At 47.4% G+C, this 12,767-nt stretch overlaps 1 protein-coding gene across 8 annotated transcripts in view; it reads left to right on the top strand.

The window, feature by feature from the left end:
- The window catches only part of LOC124421975 (myocardin-related transcription factor A), a 152,517-nt gene that overhangs the window by 135,321 nt on the left and 4,429 nt on the right, over positions 1-12,767 (top strand). For 6 of the 8 annotated variants that reach the window (XM_046957795.1, XM_046957796.1, XM_046957791.1 and 3 more), the window contains 9 exons: positions 5,956-6,021; positions 7,767-8,063; positions 8,154-8,506; positions 8,818-9,102; positions 10,232-10,372; positions 10,723-10,906; positions 10,974-11,273; positions 11,425-12,059; positions 12,142-12,705. In XM_046957795.1, the coding sequence (XP_046813751.1) occupies positions 5,956-6,021; positions 7,767-8,063; positions 8,154-8,506; positions 8,818-9,102; positions 10,232-10,372; positions 10,723-10,906; positions 10,974-11,273; positions 11,425-12,059; positions 12,142-12,705 (2,825 nt within the window). The remainder of the gene's footprint in view (positions 1-5,955; positions 6,022-7,766; positions 8,064-8,153; positions 8,507-8,817; positions 9,103-10,231; positions 10,373-10,722; positions 10,907-10,973; positions 11,274-11,424; positions 12,060-12,141; positions 12,706-12,767) is intronic. The other 2 variants (XM_046957793.1, XM_046957792.1) reach the window with 2 other exon arrangements.

Raw genomic sequence — 12,767 nt, 5'->3', positions numbered from 1 at the left:
AAAAAAAAAGAAGCGATTCGATCGAGTACGAGGAGATGGTCGAAACGACGATGATACCCGGAATAAGCTTTGAAACAATGCCAATATATACGGGAGCGAACACGTGTAGTAATTACCATAACACAGGTCGGCCAAGCAGACCGACGACACGTAGATTATTCGCTTTCTATTGTAATCGCCTTTAGCGAGTTCCACGCAACTTTTTAAACGTCCTTTCCTCCTCGAGAAAGAAGATATAAAGATATATATTTCGAACCTCCTGATTCCAGCGAGTACCTTTCGTCGCTCGTAAACGAGAAAAAGGATGCGCGACACGTTTCCTCCTTTCGTCGAATCTCCAATAAATAGTCTCTCGTCGACGAAACGTTATAAAGTGGTAAAGCGTGTTAGGGTCTCGAAGCTCTTATTCGTCATTCGACGAACAGACGCGAATATCTCCGAGAATTTCCGAGAAACGATCGCGCGTTAAATCCAGCAAAAGTTCGGATTCACTGAGAAAAACCGAGCGGAGAAGCAAATCGAGCGAACGAAAAGAAACGAAGAAGATTCGCGGAGCCACCCGTCCTGGAAAAAATTCGTAAGAAGGAGAAGAAGAAACAAGGAAAAGGAAAGGAAAAGTTGCCGCGCCGATTGATATAACGTCTCGATTTGCGTAATATACGTTCGCTCGTAAACCTCGCGGTGATTTATTCCCGCTAAATAAATAGATTTTGGTGTTATTAACCTCATTTTTTCCTCGTCGAGAAGAAGCCACGGAAGGAGGAGTAGTTTGAAATGAAACGAAGAAGAAGAAGAAGATGGTGTTGGTGGTGATGGTGGTGGGAGGGAGGGAGAAGGCGATGCACGCGTTGCCTCGGCTTGCTCCCCAAAGGCAACGTCCTGCCCTCGCGTCGAGCGAAAGATTAAAAATACCGACGATTCCTCCTCCCTCTCCTTTGGCTCACAGGCGCGCGCGCGCGCTCTCGAAGAAGAGAGTGCCGTAGAAAAGTAAAAGGAAAAAAATCAAGCAACGCGGGGGAGAGAGAGAGAGCGAAGGGGTGGCACGAATCGAGATAAGTCAGAATCCTCGCGAGCAGGATTTATGATCGTCAGGCGTACTCCTCCCTGACGGTCGCGCACTCGCCGACTGAGTTTTAGCCGTTTCCAAGCCTCCGATAAAATTAGTTGTAAACGAAGATTGCGACATCGATTATATTTTTAGATTTCGTATACGAGTAGACACGTCGCACGCTCGCCTCCGACGAACGAATAATCCGAACGATTGGGATCCATAGTCTGTCTTTATTTCGAAAAAGATTCAAAGGACTCGATCTAATTCCTCTAGGAGAACTATCGTCCTTCTTTTCCTGACGGAGCGGGGGAGGTGGAGGAGGAGGGAAACCGTTAAGAAAGACAAGTGTTCGTATCGATTAGAAGGCGTAACCGGTAGGCGGAGCGTGCTAACGCGCCTTTATTACGTTCACGTCGCACTAATATATCTACGTAAGGAGAGTCGGCGAGAACCATGCGCGCACACACGTGCCCTCGCTCCTATAAGCGAACATCACGCACAATCGATCTTAGAAATATCTCGAGAGAATATTAACCAAAATATCGTCGCGTTAATTTAAAAAGTCGAAACGTTGACGACAAACGAGCTTTGATCGACGCTATTATACTCCGGCCAATCGCGTATGAGCCAATCGAAAGACAATGGCGGGAAATGCGCTTGAAAAATTCAGACCGCGACGGTAAATTCACGACGAACGGCCGCGAATTCTAATTAGCGTGGCTGCCTTAGAGCCGACAATTATCTCCGTGGCTTGACTCGTTATTTTAAAGCGAATCGCTCTTTCATCCGCGATAAACCTGACGTTTTAATTATTTTCTTTCTCAAAGAGAGTTCGCACGCAACGTCGAAGAAACTACAACGATTGTCTTTTCGTTTATTTTTATATTTCCTTCACGATCTCATAAATCGACGATAAAACGACACTCCTCCCTCGTTCGTACGAATTAGCTGAAAAGATGGAAGGGCCCGATCGATATACTCTTCTGGATGAATCTCGTTCGGTTCTTTTTTTTCTGTTCCTCGCTTTTTTTGTTTTGTTCTTTTTTTTTTTTTTCTTTTTTTTCCATCATTTTCTTTGTCAACGTCGTGAATTAGAAATGAAAAGTCGGATACACATTGTCGCTATACGTTCCCTCGCTCTCATATTTCCTGGCCCTGTTATTATTACCGTAATATTGTCTAAGGCTAATGGACGTCTAAGAAAAGATTCTTCTCCCTCCGGACGCATAAAACGCGGCAGCGAGATGTAAATCAAATTGTTCCTCGCCGACTTCTCCGGATCGTCCTCAAAAAGTTTCTTTCTGGAAAAATACGGAAAAGCAGCGTCACTTATTTTTGCCAACTACCGTTTGATAGATTAGATCGCTGCTTATGGAACGTTCCTCGACTCGTTCGTATTTATGAGAAAGCTTTCGACAAAAGTGTGGGCGTAACGCTACGAAAAAGAATGAGTCGGAGATGGAGGAAGAGACGCGAGGTCGCGAGTATCTATTTTGAAAAATGTCACGCGTCCAGTCGGCTCGGCTAGAAGGAGTAGTAAAAGTGGAAGGAAGATCGAGAACCATAAAACGAGAGAAGAATTACAGGGTAGGGCAGAGAGAGAGAGAGAGAGAGAGAGAGAGAGAGAGAGAGAGAGGCAAGGGAGGGGACGAGTGAAGTGGCGAGAGTAGACGAGATCTCTCCATCTCTATCTCTCCTTTTCGTAATCTCCGGGCCTAGAAGCTTTATTTATACCCAAAGCTGGCGTATTATTGGATCACCCCCGCGATTCGTACCGACGTAAATGTGTCTTATGCTTACGGCTTACGTCGTCGTGGACTTTCTATTTCGCGTTTGCCCGATTTCCATCTTCTACAGGGTGTTGCAAAAGTACGTGCTCTCACCTCTTGATTTATGTCACGTTATAACTCGATGATATAAAACGAAGAAAATTTATCGAACGCGATAGGCCCCACACAAGCGACGCTCGACAAATTTTCCACTTTCCTGGAGGTCCTGGAACGCGAGAACGATTTGTAAGATAAAGCGAAAAACGAGAAGTTTGAAAATTGGGGTCAAAACGGTACCCAATCGTCGTCGGAGTCGAGTGCAATATTTATGGGACCGCGAAGGAATCCGGCGGTCTCTTCCGGAACTCCTTAACACTTTAACGCCGGGCGCGAGGATTCCGCTCGCGTTGATTTATCTCCCACCGACCTCCTCCACCCTTCCGCGTTCGTAAAGCAAAGCACGCGCGAGAAAACGGATGCTCGTAAAATGTGCGACAAGTTTCGAAAACGATCCTCGTTTTTCTATCTTTCAAAAAATACTTGAAATTTTTTTTTCTCGCCTTAGTCTCGCTAGAAGCAGTGAGAGAGGAAGGGTGAGGGGGGATCGAGCTTTCGTAAAAATGGCGCTGGCGGTTGCGGCGTTTAAAACGACGACGGAGGTGGCGAAGGTGGTGTACAATGCGCTTGGGGGGATTCACTTGGCAGGAATGCGCCGCGTAAATTTGCATTCTATGCATTGCGTAGATACTTATGGAGCGCGGCACGCGTGTCTTCGGGGTATCTTCGAGTATCTTTGAATTCTCCCGTGCATGCGGTTCCATTGGCGCCGATCTAAAGCTTCGAAAGTAATCCTTCCTAAGGTATCTCAAATTTTCTCAAAGTGTCTCCAAGTTCTAAAATTACTCCTCTCCAATTCCTGCGTACGCTCGTCGTTTATTAAAGAAAATATTCACGCGCTTCGATCTCTTCCTTCAAAGTGAATAAAATCTTCGAAAATATGCGAAACATCGGAAGAATTTGGAATACGTCGGACCACCGTGTCGTTTTCCCCAAGATCGCGAGACATGACTCCCAGTATCACACACGAGGCAACTATGCGCAACGTACAACTATGGTATGTAGATACGCCTTCGTCGAATCGTATAACGTCCCGTCTTTCTCCATTGTCTTGATTTTCTCATTACAGGGAGGGGAGGGGGTTCTTTCTCAAAAAAAAAAAAAAAAACAAACAAAAAAGAGACAAAAAAAAGCAAAACAAAACAAAAGAAAAAAGAAAAAAACACTATGTAAGAGAAGTTTTGACAATCGAAAACTGGATAAATTGTGCACGGTTGAACGCGTGAGAAGCAATCGTCGTTGGTATCGTTTCGCGCACATATTGGGAACTGTAATCTACTGGAGAAAGAAAAAGGGAGTGATTAGTGAAGCGAGCACGATTAAAATCTAAAATCTTAGTTGGTATTCGAGGAGCGCGCTGATTGCTATCTTTAAAGTTAGAAAGTCGTAACTTAAGTTGCCACCAGGTAGGCAGCAGGAGAACCGTGCACGTGCATAGTTGCGCACGTGTGTCTTTGCGCGAGAAGGATCGACGCGGCATTCGGTCCTACGCATTTCTTAGTAGCTCGTGTCGCTCTGGTCGTTAGCATCTGTCTCTTCTGAGCCATGGCGCATCCACTCTCTCTCTCTCTCTCTCTCTCTCTCTCTCTCTCTCTCTCTCTCTCTCTCTCTCTCTCTCTGTTTCTCCCTCTGCATCTATCTCGTACACCGTCGCGAGTACGTCCAGATATAGTTGTATCAAATATCGCTCCGCTCGCGTGGCGAAACTTATTTCGTGTCCCTTTACGTTTGGCGAATTTTTAATAAGCCCAGCACGTCGGAAGCACGGCGCGTTAATGAACCCTGAATATTCTATGCGTCGAAGAACCTTCCTCTTTCGCGCGATTTCTAGGATCGATAAACCGAATGTCGATTGAAGCGGCTCGTTAAGAGATAAAGCAATCTCTCCGCGTGATCGTAAGAAATCAATCGTGGGACGATCGATCTCTACGAGCAATCTTTAGAGCTCTCTCTCTCTCTCTCTCTCTCTCTCTCTCTCTCTCTCTCTCTCTCTCTCTCCCTCGAGTATTTGTTCTTTCAAGTTTCGTCGGTATTTAACGACGAGAGTTTCCAGCGCATTCCTTTCGACGCAAGAACCTAAGGACACGTACGTATGCGCATACATAGGGGTCTAGATAGGGCCTAAGGTCGGTATACAGCGGAGGGAGCAATCAGAGAGATTTTTCTTCTTCTAGTAGTCTCCCCGGTTGCTTCTTCGAAAGCGGTCGAAGAGGGCGAAGCGAGGCAAAGCAAGCGTTTCGCTTTGGATTTCTGCACGGTGCTGCTTTGAATTCAGATTGCGCGCGGTCGTTCGCTGCCGCCGCGCCGCACCGCGCCGGTTTTGTTTCTCCTTCCCCCGTAGGAAGCGAAGCAATTTATGCAATCTGGCCCGCGTCGTCCGCGCGTATTTATAACTCTGGGCCCTTTGTGTGTTAATTTGTACCTGGCTTCGCGATCCGCCCGACGGGGGGAAGAGGGCCGGGAGAGAGAGAGAGAGAGAGAAAGAGAGAGCGCCAACCGCGTGGACTCCCTCTCGACCTTTGATCCTTCCAAGGACCTCGTACGAGTTTCCCGCCGCGACTTCTTTGATCAGGAAGGAGCGCGCTCCTCCTTAATTAAACGGACCAAATACCATTTCCCCTCTTTGCGAATCTTTTTATACCGCGAGACCTTTCCTCCTCCTTCCGCGATACTCACCAAACTTGATTTCTTTCGTTTCTATGCTTTCTTAACGATGCTCCAAGAAAGAAAACAACACAGAACGGAGAAACGTTGCGTCTAATCGTTAAAGAGACGCAACCATCGACTTTGATCTCGCGTGATTTTTTTATAGCCTCGACGGGCGATGTTGAAGTTTCGCGGCTGTTCGCCCAAGTCGCCGAGCAACAACCTATTCTCTCTTTTTGTCCTCGTCCTTTCGAAAGCGTATCAAAGATAAAAAACGAGAAAAAAGGAATAACTAGATCTAACATGTAAGAGGTATAGCAAAATCGCATCGCTCTTGATCCATTCCCTTGGTTTCTTTTTTTGTTGTTGCAGCGTTGAAGGTGAAGCTCATGCTGAGGCGGCCGATAAATCAACTGGTTGCCCAGGGCATTATGCCGTGTAAGTATGAGTTATCTCGAACCTTTAGAGTTCATAAAATCCGAAGGTGTTCGTAACGTAAAGGAAGATGTGCAATTTGCCTCGAACTCGCAATCACCGAACCGTCCGACGACCGGCGCAGTTCCCGCGAACCCACGGCGAATTCCTTCCTCCCCTACTTTTTTTTTTTCCTCTTTTTTTTGTTCTTTTGTACTCGGCTTAAGTGAACTATTACTTTTTTCATCGGCAGCATCGATTAATCCATTTACGAGTCGATAACCACGCGATTAACCGTGATCCTCCTAATAGCGTGAAATGAGATAACGGGGCCTTGCACGACTTACGAGTCTAAAGTGTCCTAAATTGTCGCACGATCTTTTAATTGCCACGCAATTACGGCCCGTATTTCGTTTATTGTCTCATTTGATAAAAATCGATAAAGGTCAAAGAAAGAAAGAGAAAAACAAAAGGAAAAAGAGATAAAAGGTCAAAAAGAAGGAAAGGATATCGTTCGAAAAAGAATTGCACCCGTCTAGCCGCGACAAATAGATTTACGAGATGGGTCGAATGTTTATACCGGCACGCGCACGGAGAGAGGATCCGAGGTAATTATTTAGGTCACAACCTGAAATATCGGTCTTGTTACTGTCGAAGTCGGTGCGCACGTTTATGGCACTCGCCGCTATATATCGCCGCGGCCGATGGAAATACACCCTCGGATACGTCAAGTACCAGTTACATTACGGAGCCGTATATCCTCGCATCCCTCGGCGTTCATTCATTTCGCAAGAGACTTCGGAAGAGACTTTAAGGCGCCATATTATACCTACACTTCCGGCGCAACGCCACGAAATAATGCGCTGCCTTCGCGGAAATACAGTCTTTTTAACGAGCCGAGCGAGCTACATTTTTTATTCGCAACGCAGACCCGACCCGAATACGTTCCCGCGAGACTTTACGAAGAACGAATTCAAAAATATCTTTTTACCGCATCGAATACACCGAGAGGACGGCCCATAGGAATCCGGTAATAAACAAGACGACCGACGAAATAAAGAATTACTCCTCGAGACGCGAAGACGTTCGCGAATCGTAATTCGCTTGCTTTCTTTTTGGCGCATCAATCATTAAGCGCGCTCGACGCGTAGTCCTCCCATTTTATTTGTCAAATTAAAGCTGTCCGACGTTTCTTATATTCGGCCACTTCGTCCTGACATTTTTATTTCGTGGCTTTGCGCGCGCGAAGCGAGAGAGATTCATAAATATCGATTCATTCAGCCGTTGTCGCCGACTGCGCTATCGAAAAATGGAAATCTTTTAAAAATAGCAAGCGCAATTAGAATTTTTCTCGCTCATCAGTCGAAAGCGACTAACGAGACGAGAAGCGATGCTCGCCGCATGGCACGGCTGTAGTCACGGTGCGATCAACGGAAGGAACACACATTTCCATTACCACATCGCGCGACTTCGTCGTAGGTGGTACATGGTCTCTTTTATTCCTCGTAATGAAGTGGCTGCATATGCATCGACCGTACGGAAATAGTATTACGCGTGAATTCGCGCCTACAGAGCCCAGCGTTTCGGGGATCATTTATCCGGCGAGTTAATGGCGCTAAGGAATGCGAGAGGACGTTTGACGTTGACATCAAAATGACATCGCGTTTAAACGCCTTCGAGTCTCGTCGTCGTAATACCCCCGAAAATATTATCGCTCGCTATCTCCCAATCTCAAACGTACCTTTAATTTCCATTATTCTTTCGTGCAGCCCTAAAAACTCCGCCGGCGTTTCACGAACAACGTAAACAACTCGAGCGGGCGAAAACCGGCGATCTGTTGAAGGCAAAGATCCAACAGAGACCCGGTAGGGAAGAGCTCGTGAGGCAGCATATACTCGAGGATGTGGGTCACGTGGATCCGAGCCTAGCCGAGAGACAACGGATGCTGAAGAAGGCCCGACTAGCCGACCAATTGAACGATCAGCTCAGTCATAGGCCCGGTCCGCTCGAACTTATTCAAAAGAATATACTCCATACGGAGGAACCCATCGAGAGGGCGGTAAAGGGTAAGTACGAGAGACATGCTCGATCGATTTTCTTGATCCCTCTTAAAAACGATAAAACAAAGGAAAACGTCGTCTATTATTCTCTTTCAGAGGGACACATTCCCTTCAAGGCGACGTGCGAGGGACAGGTGACGAAACCTCAGCATCCGGATCACTACATAACGTTCGAGGATGACTCCCAAAGTTCCGGGGAAGGTGCCCCGTCGCCGCAATTGGAGTCGCGTTCGGACGTTCTCGAAACGGCAGCTGCCTCCGCGGGAATCGTCACGGTCTCCCTCAGCATCCCCACGACTGGCGGTGCGGTCGTTGTCTCCTCGACGTCACCAGTTTTCCAACAAGCGTCCGGAGCGGAACCAACGATACAGACCTTTGCCGAGCTATGCAACACGGTCGTTGGCTCGCAACACCAGACGCAACAGGCTCAACAACACCCGTCCGCTCAGGTAAAAAGAAATTTCTCGAGAAACTTTTAAAGAATTACAAAGAATATTCCACGTTTATTTTCTCTCTCTCTCTCTCTCTCTCTCTCTCTCTCTCTCTCTCTCTCTCTCTCTCTCTCTCTCTCTCTATGTATATATATATATACATATATCTCTGTCTCTTTCTCTATTTCTATATCTATCTCTCTCCTTCTCCCTCCCCCCCCTCTCTCTCTCCCTCTTTCTCCCTCTCTCTCTCTCTCTCTATCTATCTATCTATCTATCTATCTATCTATCTATCTATCTATCTATCTCTCTCTCTCTATCTACGGCAGGCGAATCAAACGAACGGGGCATCGGGCACGCTGCTCCCACTGGCGCCGGCGTCGAGTCCCATGTCCTTGGGATCGACGACCTCGAGCCTTAGTCCTCTGTCGAATATCTCGATAGCCTCGCCACCGGCTCCACCGCCGGCAGCCATCACTCCTAGACCACAACCGAGTCCGATCGCGTCCTCGGCGTGTCAGAGAAACGATGCGCCGGGCAAGGACAAGAACAGAAAAAAATCCAAAACCAAGAGCCAACCTAAGACGCGTACGATCAAGTTTCACGAGTACAAAGTGAGTAATAAAGCTCCGCTCTTATCGACCCCTCCTACCGATTCGATTTTAAGCGAATTGCAATCGTATCGGAGTAACGAGCGACGAACGGTAAACCAGCGCGTCGCGCTTTTTTATCGACGAGCTCGTCGTTTGGAACAGATTACCTTCCCAAGCCATCTTTTTCTCTCTCGTCTCGTTTATATTTAAATATACTTACGCATGTAGGTATATGCGGTCATATGCAATGGCCGCGAAGCGTGTGCTTTATAGCCGAAAGTAATATACCTGCTATATAACGCGTGTACGGAGGAGACGCTCGCGATAATTACCGAGTATCCCAAAAAGATCGTTGCGTGCTACTACAAACTAGTTTTCGACTAACGGGGAATCACATTTCGACGTGGCCAACGAGCGAGATAAAAAGAGACAACAACAACAAAAAAGGCAAACGGTGAACGCGAGGAAGAAAAGATCAGAGAAGGGAGGAGGTTACGCTGGAGAAGAGAGTCGTGGCAAAAACGAATACGGACGCAACCGTGAATCTCTCGGCTCCTGTGGCCTGGCGAAACACGGAGAGGAGGAGGAGAAGGAGCAGACCAAAGGAGAGGGAGATCGTATCGGGTGATTAACTCTCGCGATCTCTCGAGGGGCCCACCTCGTTATCTCTGAGTAATTCGAGCGCTAATTGCACCTATGAGCGAGAGAGGCCTCGCGTCGATAGGTCCCGCGCGAGGGCCCGCTCTCTTATTCGGCGCTCTCCCTCTCCCGCACTGTTCTCTTTCCTGCGTGAAAGCGCGCCCCTGTCGAGAATGATACGGCCGTGCAAATGAGAGCGCGGAGAGAGAATATTCGCGATGTATCATTTATCACTCGTAAACGGTGCGTGCCTACGTTCACTGGCGTCTCTCTCTCTCTCTCTCTCTCTCTCTCTCTCTCTCTCTCTCTCTCTCTCTCTCTCTCTCTCTCTTTCTCTTTTTCCTCTAATGCTCGCGAGCATGATTCTTTAAGTATCATCGTACGTTCGACTTCGGCAAGTTCCGCTTCTGTTCCAAGCGCGTTCTCGATCGATCGCCTGTCTAGAAAAGATATAACAACGATTAACAACGATTAACCACGACTAATGAGCGATGCGATAATTGTGTGGCAGGGTCCGCCAAATGCACAAAAGACGTCGGTTTCGTCTACGCCCCCCGGTCTCGGCTCGGCGCCGCCCGGCGAGACGAGCTACGAGCTGCTCCTGCAGCAACAACAGCTATTCCTTCAGTGGCAGCTCGAATGGCAGCACAAGGTACAACACACATACCGAACCGATACTACACGCGATAATACGATGTCCGTTACTGACATGCATGTGCTCGAACGCTTACTTACACGTCACACTTACGCTTTCTCTCTACGAATATTACTCAATTCTCGTTCGGAGAAACGAGCGAGCAATGGAAAGCGCAAAAATTAACTTATGGAAAATAATTTTTTTTGTTCTTTTTCTTTCTTTCTCTCGTTCCTTCTTCCTTTCTTTCTTTCTTTCTTTCTTACTTTCTTTCTTTCTTTCTTTCTTTCTTTCTTTCTTTCTTCCTTCCTTCCTTCCTTTCTTTCTTTCTTTCTTTCTTTCTTTCTTTCTTTCTTTCTTTCCCGTAGTATCCTCAGATTATATTGCCAGCCGCGCAGAAGCCGCTGTCTCTTACAAGCAGCGGTGCCAGCGATGCCGGAAGTGTTAGCGGGAGCAGCGCGAATGCTCCGAGTCCTGCGCCCTCGAATTCCTCGAACAATCCATCCGAGCAACCACCGCTCAGGCCCTTGGGCAAGTTGGAAGACATGAAAGGTAAATACTCGAAAAAATATTCTTCTTCGATTTGTTCCTTCTCAACTTCCTTGGCTATTTTCTTCAGTGAGCGATCTCAAAGTCGAGTTAAAGCGACGCAATCTCCCAGTCTCGGGTTCTAAGCCCCAGTTAATCGAACGGCTAAAGCCGTTCACGGAATCATCCAGCGGGAATTCGACTTGTAACTCTAACGGACCTCACGTTACGCACATGGGCCATATATTAATGGACACGCCCGGTCCTATGACGTCCGACGAATCTAGTTCGCAAGCAAAGAGCCCTAGCTCGATTGTCAAGGACGAGCCGAATAGCCCGCGGACCGATTCGCCTCATGGCAGCGAACACGAGGATCCGTCGAGCCCACCAGGTATCCCTCTCGTTATTATCTCTCGCATCGCTTTTACCTCGTCCAAACGGCGGAACAATAATTTCTTTTCTTTGCGCGCCTTCGGCGCGACTCTCGGACGATATCACTCCGGCTTCGAAAGACGACGCACGTGGGTGTTTTTACGATGCAGTTCGTGTTTCAGGAGACGATATCATCAAAGAGCAAAGGAAACGGATAGAAGAGTTGCAACGGGAGTTGTATAAATCCCAACAACAACTTCAACAAATTCGACAAACTCAGCCCGCAACTGTTCGCGCCGAGAAGCTGGTGTTGCAACAGCATATACAGAGCAAGATGCAACAGCAACAATTGGCTTTACATTTGCAACAATTGCAACACCTGCAGCAACAGCAGCAACAACAACAGCAACAACAGCAACAGCAGCAGCAGCAACAACAACAGCAGCAAAATCATCAACAGTCTCAGCAGCAAATGCAGCAACAACATGCGACGTTCCAGCATCTCAATGCGAAAGCCAGTTTGGCTGCTTTTCTACAGACGCAGCCGAACAATGCGACTGCCATTCTAGATTCCGCAGCGCTCACGGCAATTAACAATAAGAAAAATCAAGCTAAGAATAGTACCACCGTTCAAATACCTACCGCGATAGTTTTGAATCTAGCCAAACCGGCCAAATTGAACGGATCGTTGCTCGGTGCTCTAGTCGCGCAAGCCCAAGCTCAACAACAGCAACAGCAAGCGAGCAGCACGGAGGATGGTAAACCACCGCCGCCTCAATACGACGAGGCAGCCAAATTATTGAAGGTCGGTATAATTTCGATTAATTGCCATTTTATTTGACCATTTCTTTCGATTCGGCATCCTCTAAAATTGCTTATACGTTTAGGTCAAGATAGAACCGGTTCAAAAGAGTCATATTAAGAGTCAAGTTGTCGACGATGTATTGGAAATTCTCATTAAAAACGGAGAACTTCCACCGAGCGCGGCACAGGATCCGGCTACGCCTACCACACCGAATCGTCAGCTCCAACAGAATTTGGTATTTACCGCGCCAGCGGACAGTCCAACTCAATCTTTAGTATTCACGGCTGCTAGTCCTATCAGTCCGATCAGCCCCATGGCCATGGAGGTCTCACAAAGCGGTTGCCCTAGTCCGTCGGCGTCGACATCGGCATCGACATCGGTATCGGCGTCTAGTTCGACTGCGGCGTCTGCACCGCCACCGCCTCCACCTTTACCATTGGCAACCTTTTCCATTCAATTACCTACTTCGTTGCAGCAATTACAACAACAAGAAGATATATCTTCGTTCGGAACGCACCTATTGAATTCGGATAATGATTTGGACGCAGCTATGCTACTGAGTCCTCAATCGGTGCAGGAGGCCTCGCCGGATCCACAACCACCGCAAGAGGTCACATCATCGGATAACGCAAACTTGGATCTTAAAGTAGGTTGCGTCCTAAGTTATTTAATTGATTGATATTTCGAAGCTATATCCGAATTAAAATA

Source organism: Vespa crabro, chromosome 2, assembly GCF_910589235.1.
Source record: "Vespa crabro chromosome 2, iyVesCrab1.2, whole genome shotgun sequence".
In the NCBI taxonomy this organism is placed as follows: Eukaryota; Metazoa; Arthropoda; class Insecta; order Hymenoptera; family Vespidae; genus Vespa; species Vespa crabro.
The sequence above is the reverse complement of the archived record's forward strand: the minus strand, read 5'-3'. Positions and strand labels throughout refer to the sequence as shown.